The sequence below is a fragment of the Drosophila elegans genome, unplaced genomic scaffold (genome assembly GCF_018152505.1).
Source record: "Drosophila elegans isolate 14027-0461.03 unplaced genomic scaffold, ASM1815250v1 contig_814, whole genome shotgun sequence".
Classification (NCBI taxonomy): domain Eukaryota; kingdom Metazoa; phylum Arthropoda; class Insecta; order Diptera; family Drosophilidae; genus Drosophila; species Drosophila elegans.
The window spans coordinates 12123772-12132899 of NW_024546167.1; the positions used below are offsets into that span (position 1 = coordinate 12123772).

At 39.9% G+C, this 9128-nt stretch overlaps 1 protein-coding gene across 1 annotated transcript; it reads left to right on the plus strand.

The window, feature by feature from the left end:
• Positions 1-628: 628 nt before the first annotated feature.
• LOC108138634 (trypsin-1) lies at positions 629-2769 on the plus strand. The gene is made up of 3 exons (XM_017260972.2): positions 629-863; positions 1340-1731; positions 2313-2769. The coding sequence occupies exons 1-3, from the start codon at positions 650-652 to the stop codon at positions 2664-2666; spliced, it is 960 nt and encodes a 319-aa protein (XP_017116461.1). The 5' UTR covers positions 629-649; the 3' UTR covers positions 2667-2769.
• Positions 2770-9128: the final 6359 nt, after the last annotated feature.

Sequence of the window (9128 nt, forward strand, 5' to 3'; positions counted from 1 at the left end):
TAAAAGTCTGTTTTATAACTTTTGAAGAATTTAAAATAAAGTCATCAATTAGATTTTGTTAATTCCCGAATAATAAAAGAAAAAAAGGAAGCAAAATATGTAATTGTTTGTAAAAACCTCCCACAACAAGAAGACAAGTCATTGGATGATTTTGCTAATTTTCAGTTTTGCCTTTTAACAAATATTCCAACTTCCCCATTCTATCGTTCCCAATAACCCACTTTTTTCGCCACACACGTTCGAAAACCCTCCGTAAGTGTATAATTTAAATGATATTAAAAAGTTTATTTGCTCTTTTGGCAAGTTGTTCTGGATGAAAACGATGATTTGTACAGAGCCAAAAATACAAAACCCTCAACGCTTGAGAACCGCAAGGTGAGCGTGTGTGCGGCGCTATAAAGTGTTATGCAAATAAGGCACTGCCAAACAAAGAAAGCGGAGAAAGAAAGAAAATCAGAGGAAAGAAAGAAGCGCACGATGCTTATACAAGCACAATAAAACATTCATATTTTTAGTTTTATTAAAAAAGGCGATCGAGTTGATCGCGACCTCCATCTCCATCTCCATCTCGATCGTTTTGGGGGCCTATAAGTAGCCGACGTTTGGCAAACCACTTTGTCACTTTCCTCAGAAGCAAACTCCGGACAAGATGCGCAGTTACCTGGCCCTGCCGCTCCTGCTGCTGGGCATCGGCCTTACATTGGCCCAGTACCAGTACCAAAATCCCCACCAGACCCTCGCCCAGCAGTTCGCCGATGTCGTCGATGTCGTCGATGGCGCCGATCCTGCAGATCAGGCCCTAAAAACTTCGAAGGCCCGACCAGTGAAGAATCGCAATCAGTGCACCACCAAACAGAATTGCTGTGAGTACAAAGAAACCATGTCGAGAAGTCAATGAAGATTTTTTAAAGGTTAAATCCAAAATCTTTATATCGACCTTAGCAGAAAATTAAGCCACCTCCAAGCTAACTATATAATAAGCAGAGAATGAGAAAGAGTTATTTATTATCAATACCTAATATGCAATATTTACTATACTTTAAAGCTGTTTTCTTATCGCTTCTTAAAATCCACGTTAAAATGTAAACATAAATCAATACTCAGAAATAATCAAGCTAGCAAAATAGATTCCATAACCAAAAAATTGCATTTAAAATTAAGTTCACTTTACGCTAGTTAACACATTTTGACATTTGAGATGAGTTTTGATTGTCAAACAGCTGAAAATGTGAAACTAAAACAGATGCCTGCAAATATTAAATCAAATATAAAATTTAATTTTAAAACTTTTAAGCTAGCATAAATAATTTAATTTTTTTCCTTAAATTAATCTTTTCAGTCTGCGGCACCCCGAATGTCAACCGAATTGTGGGCGGCCAGCAGGTGCGCTCCAACAAATATCCGTGGACCGCCCAGCTGGTCAAGGGCCGTCACTATCCGCGTCTCTTCTGCGGCGGCTCTCTGATCAACGATCGCTATGTGCTGACCGCTGCCCATTGTGTGCATGGAAACCGCGATCAGATCACCATACGCCTGCTCCAGATCGACAGATCCTCCCGGGATCCTGGCATCGTGCGCAAGGTGGTGCAGACCACTGTCCATCCGAACTACGATCCCAACCGGATTGTCAACGATGTGGCCCTTCTGAAGCTGGAGTCCCCCGTTCCGCTGACTGGAAACATGCGTCCAGTTTGCCTGCCCGACGCCAATCACAACTTCGATGGCAAGACCGTAAGTACATGGGTTGATTTATTTCAAATATTATGTTTTATTATATGCCGGAATTGAAGTTTATGACCACACCGTAAATTAAGTATTTACGGCTCCTTAAAGAATATTGATATTTAAAAGTTATAAGCTAGGGCTATCAAAGACTCATGCAAAGATTTTTAAGTTCTTTGGACAAGCAATCTCGAAGATATATGGCTAAGCTCTTAAAAGTTAATAAACCCATTTCGCAGGGTTAGAGGTTCTAAAAAGCAATCGACTTATATAAATAAATAAATCACAATATTAATAATCCTAGTGCTTAGTAATAAAACATTAGAGTTTTAAGACAACCATTCTTAAAGATTAAAAAACTCTTGAATGTAATTAAACTTAATTAACTGAGTAAGAGGTTTTAGACATCAATCCGTCTGTGAAAGTAGATAAGCCACTGTGAGTTTCAACGCAATAATTATATTCTTAGTGATACTAAACCATGTTTAAAACTTGTGCTGAATCTGTCAAAGCTTAGAACTTAAAGTGCTTAATCCTGATATTTTAATATTTTTTTAAACAATATCTATAAATTTACATTTATTTTCCAGGCTGTGGTCGCTGGTTGGGGTCTGATTAAGGAGGGCGGCGTGACCTCCAACTACCTGCAGGAGGTTAATGTGCCCGTCATCAGCAACGCCCAGTGCCGCCAGACGCGCTACAAGGACAAGATCGCCGAGGTGATGCTCTGCGCAGGACTGGTGCAGCAGGGTGGCAAGGACGCCTGCCAGGGCGACAGTGGTGGCCCCCTGATCGTCAACGAGGGTCGCTACAAGCTCGCCGGCGTGGTGTCCTTCGGCTACGGATGTGCCCAGAAGAATGCCCCCGGTGTCTATGCCAGGGTCAGCAAGTTCTTGGACTGGATCCAGAAGAACACCGCCGACGGTTGCTACTGCCAGAGCTAGACCATCCTCTGAAAACAAAGTCATTTGCTTGCCTCATTCCTAAATTATTCTAAATTATTGAAAAGAAATTCACATCAAATAAAACCATCATATGCTTTGAAAATGTGTTCTTTATTTTAAATTTAAGACATGCATTTTTCAAGTATAGTAAATTGTTAAAACGATTTATATTTTGTACAAATGTGATAAAAGAATTGTAGATTTAATGCATTTGTCCAACTATACTATACTACTTCTTATACTGTAACAACTTCAAGTCATTGCATTTGTAAATTTCTACATTTACATTTTTTGATTAAAATCTACACTTCTAATTTGATTCTTTCTTTAAATGTTTTAAATGTTTGAAAAGCAGGTATTAATATTTAATACCTCAAAACCATTTGATTTATGTACGAATCGCGAACACTAAATGCTTAGCTTCCCATAATAACGTCTTCATAATCCTTTCTGCGTACGATTTAAATGCCTGTCGCATCCGGCGGAGATCGCAATCGAACGTGGAACATTCCTTCGGCTGTGCTCCACCTTGTGGCACTTTTTGGGTAGAACTCCATTGGACTTCGACTTGGACCCACCCTCGTACTTGACGGCAATGATTAATGCCTCGAAATTGTTGTGCCGCTGATGGAAATCTTTTTGGCAGCGTTCACATCATAATCGCTACGCGGCCTCAGCTCAAAAAAAAAAACAAAGCAAAAGGAAAACCAACCAAGGGCCAGTCGAACTGCAGTCGCTGTCAATCAGGCCCAAGTTGGCTAAAACCTGCGAGCGGCATAATTTGTTTTGACTCATTTTCATGCGCAGCTCATAAATTCAGCATGTTGGGGACTAGAGATGGAGCATGGAGTATGGAGTATGGTGTATGGAGTATGAAGCATGGTGTATGGAGTATGGAATATGGAATATGGAGTACGGAGTCCCTAGTCCACGGCACCTTGATTATGATTATGATGATGATGCATGTGGACAGGACTGGGCAGCGCATCTGCATAGAGTTGCCATTGATTTACTATGTGAACACTTTATGGCTGTTTAAGTTGTTAAATTGAATTAAGATGAAATAAATTCTCGGGCAATTTTTATGTTTGTTAATAAATTTTGCATGCCCTGCGATAATTTGAACGGCTCCTGACCGCCGATCATAAATCGCCCGGCTTTATGGCCACTCTAAAAATAATGCAGCGCACAGACAATCGAAATAAATAATTCATGCGACTGCGATTGGAACTGGGATGGGGTATGGGGATGGGTTAGCTGGACATGGACGCACATCCTCTCCGATCCTCCGATCCTCAAGCGATCGCTTTCCGTTTCAATCTGTGGCTTTCAGTTGCTTTTTGGCAGCGCCCAGGGGAGCAACTACAAATGGACTGGATGGCGGATAGAAGGCGCATTGTTGGCCATTTGGTGTTTGCATTTTAGATTTCTTCACACCTGAACGTGGCGGTGGGTCCCCGTTCAAAGCAGCCGCCGCCGGCGATCGCTAGATGCGATGCTGTGGCGATGCTGTGGCGATGTTGTGGCAGCCAGGGAAATGGCCAACCTGTCCGCGTTCCTGGCACTTGATGCTGGATTCACTGGACTCAGAGTTGGAGTTGGAGTCCAAGTCGAAGTACCGGCCAGTCGGGATCGCAGTTTATCTAATGCCCGACCGATGTCGAGGTCTTACCAAATTTGGCTCTGCTCGTAGGTTTTCAAACGTCCGCTCCGACTTGGCCGGCCTGCGAATTTGTCGTGACTTGTTAATGATACATTTCGCCTGGTTCTACGTTCCAGGTCTCAGCCTGACTGGCTCTGGGGCTGGTCAAGTGTTGGCATGTCGCTTAAATGGTACATGGTGCCATCTTTGGAGCATCCCACAGTGAGAGAAATTGCTAAACTTGTCAAATTGCTCTCCCAGAACATTAAACTTTTCATAAGTCATAACATTATTCATGTTTTTAAATAAAACAGCAGACAAATGTTTCTAAGACCAGTTAACATTTGTGATCAAATATTGAAATAGGAGCATTAGTTATTTTAAGAGCAAGATAAAGTTAAAAAATTAGTTTTAAAAACTTAAAACTATTAAAAACAGGTACAACTTTAGATATTTCAACATTTTCTTTGAAAATGTCAGCTATTCCATTAACATTTTCTACTCTAATAAAGAATAATAAATTCTGGGCTTAAGAATCTGTGATTTAAAAGCAAGTGTTCTGAAAATAAGTGCTTTTAATATCTGTTATTATCAAATATATTTATATTTATATTTTTGAGCCTTAAAAAATGTCATTTGATTATATATTATGATATTTATATATGTTATTTATTTATTTTCTTAAATTTAAGAACCTTCCTTCGCTAAGAAATTTCTTATGTAAGATTATTAATTTCTTTCAGTGCTGTGGCAACTACTTTAGTACTTCTTAGGCTAGGGCCAAGGCGAACTAAGCCCATGTTAATCATGACTTGGCCGCCACGGCCCTGGGGCTATCAGTTTTCATTGATTTGAATAGTTTTTCAACTCTTTTTCAATTTACACGGGGCTGCAGAAATATGTGGCCGCAGCAGCCGTCAGCCGCGTCTTGTTCTCGCCACAATTTACGAGCTGCAGGACAGACGAAATCTCGGCTCGTGATAATTAAACTGCGGCAGCAGGCAGAGTGAAAACAAAATGATTTACTGGCAGAACCTGCAGCCTTTACTTGCACTGTCGGTCGTGTCAGAGCTCACTTTTATTTTTGGTCTTTGCGGTGCTTAATCTCATTTGTCTAAGTCGCCGTCTCGTCCGACCTGGCCGTTGATGCCTCCTAAATAATGGCTCTGTAATTACGGCTGTTTAAGCCGTTTAGTTGCGAGGCTACGCTTGGAAACATTCCACTTCATTTGGCCACGTTTATTAGTTGGCATAAATGCCGCCAAGAATGTTACAATCCTGAGAGCGGGAGGCTTTCGCCAGATGCTTTCGCCAGATCGCTTAGCTTAATGAATCCCTCGTTCAAAAAATTGTGTTGTGGGGGTTTTTCATTTTACGACCTGACTGGAGATGTGTGAAAAGTCTTTTCAAATAGAGTTTATGGCAGGTCGGAGGAGAACTCAAAATGTTCAAACATTTTTAAGCTTAAAAAGGGGTAAGCGTAAATGTGAATAAAACGTGAGTGCTTAAACCATTAACAAATTTAAAAATTAAAAAGTTTATTAGTCGGTAAATACTGAATATATTCTCCGGGACATAAATAAAAAAATGTCATATTTTTTATTGAGTTTAGTTATCGAAATTCTTTTCGTTAGAATTCCAAGACTTTCTTTCAATACATCAAGTAATACTTTTTAATAAAACATGTTTATTGAGTATTTATATTTTTCATTGAAAACTCTAGGCATTAGAAATTTACTAAAAGTGTCGTTAAACATTCAAGGATTAAATGTGAACGACTCTAACGAAGCTACTAAAAAAAAAAACAATAAAATATATTACAAAATTAGATGTTCAAATTAAATAGAAGTAGATATTAAAAGAAAAGATGCAAACATCGGCAAGCCAAAGTTTATGTATTGAATAAAATTAACCGCGTAGCTCTCTATTATTAATGAAGAATATATATAGTTTTTTGGGTCAAAAATGTCTCCTTCACTGCCTTGCAAACTTCTGACTGAAATTTAAATACCCTCTGCAAGGGTATAATAGGCAGCCTAAATAGGCCAGTGTCAGTTGAAAATCTATTTTTGTCACTTACGCAAATTTCAATTTTGCAAAACTAACTCATTGGGGTTTTCACATACAGTCCGTCCCGTTCTCATATGCATAAATCAGTTTTTTGTGCCTGTTACTTTTGTTTCGTTTCGCTGTATTTTGGCGCTGAACACGTTCCAGTTTTACTTTCGGTTGGGGTCTTTGGCATTTTTGCACGTTGCACATTTATTTTAATTTCTGGCTGATCTCTTAGCATATAGGCTGGGTTTTAGCCATATCCGAGCACGATGCACGTCCGCGACCGGGACTACTTTATGTAGATAATCTTGAGGACTGGGGATTGGGGTCCGAGGATGACTTGGCTGCAAACTGCTCATTAGTTTATTAATTAAGTTGTGCCGTGCGATCAGTTTCCCAGGGAAGCGACGCTGCAGCTGCTTCTGCTTTTGCTTCTGCTTTGCAGATTTATTTCTGACCATTATGAAAATTGTCTATGGCATCGCCCGTTTCTGGGCTGCGATGGCTGCTTCTTTCTTCTTAACATTATTATGCTAGTTGCTGTAGTTATTTTAAATTGTTTTGTCTGGCCTAATGATACCCTACACGGCAACGGGGCAGCGGCACTTTAATCGACAGTAGTTGGGCTTTAACGCCCGACCCTCACTCCCATCCTTCAGCCCGCAGATCCGCTGCTCTTAACTCGCGCACTCATTTCGGGCTCCAAGTTTGGCCGGGGGCTCAGGTTTGGTTAGCGGCCGCTAAGTGGAAGGTGTTGAGAAAATGCACAAAAATTAATCATTTTATAATTGCTAAATTGCCGTCGGCCATTCAATTGCACAAGGGCTGAATGCCCATGCCATTCCGTGCCCGGCCTAAGAAACTCCAGCTCATAAATTAGAAATTTGATGAGGCGCTAAACCAGAATAGAACATGCATTAACAAATGGCCAGCGTGGGCATCAGCAGTATTTTCTTGTCGCGGCTCTCTCACTTCTTTGGCCTAGGCCTAAGCCATATAAGTAAGCCCTGACAAATTAGCCATTAGTTTTGACGCACTGGAAAAAAAAGAATATTAGTATATTTTATTTACATCTAAAGAGAACATAATAAGTCTTGCCGGATGTAAGATATCCGATATCCTATTGACAGTTAAAAATAAAGTCTTGCAATGATTAATGTTCTATCGTATATAATTCAAAAATAAATACCTCTGCACTTTTTATATTGCTTGTATTCAATTGAATTTGCATAAACAATGCTTAATTTTATACGATTTTAAATGGTTTCAGTATATCAGAAATTAATATTTTGTAGTGTGTAGTAAAGATTAATTTGTTTCTTTATTTGTATCTCTAACATATGTAGATATAAAAAACTTGTTCGAACAAGGCGCATAAAAACGATTTGAGCTTTAGTTTGTTAAGCCGAAAAACGCTTGACTGATTTCTTTACACGAAATTCTAAGAAAGCATTGTTTTCCCCTTCGAATTAATGGCTCTACGCTTACCAAAGTGACGTCATCCCAGTGACCTTGGGGCAGAGTGTATGCGAATGGAGCTAATCAGAGCTCCCCTGGAAGAATTCACTGGGCTGGCCGGGACTGACGCGTTGTCTACATTTTTCTCGCTTTACTTTTAATTTTGCACGCGTCCCAGCGGGTTCTTCATTTTTTCATTCTTTCCCTTTTTTATTTTGTGTCCATTCTGATGAGTTTGTTTAGTTTGAAATATGTTTTCTATACGTGCGTCATGTTTGGACGGCCCTGGTCGCGATTCTTGGCGGGTCGGGCACTATAATTAAACGTATTGGTAGGCGTTACTATTGGCTCAGTCCGCAGTCCTCAGTCCTCAGTCGGAAAGGGGCAGAAAAATAGGGGAAACGACGGCAGATGGCCCTTTCTTGTCTAGGTGGACATTGCATCAGTCCGAGACCGAGGAAATCTACAAAAGAATCGCCGCTCAGCGTTCAAAACAGTTATGTAAGCTTCCTGTGGCGCGATCTTCTTCCAAATTCGTAGGAAATTGCTTTGGCTTCAGTTTCGGCCACAACTGGCAGCTAATTGCCGACTTGGCAAACCACTGGATGGATGGAGCATTCGTCGGTCGGATGTTGGTCTACAATTTGCGCCATGCCTCCAACGCCTTCATCTGCGCATTTGCGCCGCTTAGCTCTGCTCTGCTCTCCGAATTAATTAGCACTCTTGCCTTAAAATTAATTACTGCAAATAACAAGTTACACTCGGCGGACTCCGATTCTGCGGACCTAAGACCTGATGGTTTCGAAAGCGAAAATCCGGGGAGAATTTCAATAATTCGCAACGCGAATTAACGAGAATTTGTGGCCGACACACAATGATTTACATTTTAATTTGTTTATTATGCTCAACGGTTGCTCAAATGGGTATTGCAGAATATGGCATCAGGTGAGTGGTGTAAATCAGTTCTAGGAACTGGGTTACAAATTTGTAGCGTGTTCAATAATACTACAGGTATATTGTGATGGATTTAGGCTGCTTTAGGAAGCTTTGGTTGAAATTCAACTGTTGCTTAACCTTAAAAACCCAAAGAAAAACAAACAATCAATTAACTCAGATTTAATTTCTTAAAATTTATTAAAGGTTAACGACAAACTCAAATTAAAAGCTCAGAAACTTCATACACTACATCAGGTTTTAATTCATAAAATTTGTAAGAGGTCCACAACAAACTAAAATTAAAAGTCCAGAAACTACCACCAATTAACTTAGTTTAAATTATTTTAAATTAGTTAAAGGTTCACGACAAA

Coding starts and splice junctions, on each gene's coding strand:
- LOC108138634 (XM_017260972.2), top strand. CDS start 650: ATGCGCAGTTACCTGGCCCTGCCGCTCCTGCTGCTGGGCATCGGCCTT. Junction 864..1,339: donor CACCACCAAACAGAATTGCT/GTGAGTACAAAG, acceptor TAATCTTTTCAG/TCTGCGGCACCCCGAATGTC. Junction 1,732..2,312: donor ACAACTTCGATGGCAAGACC/GTAAGTACATGG, acceptor TTTATTTTCCAG/GCTGTGGTCGCTGGTTGGGG.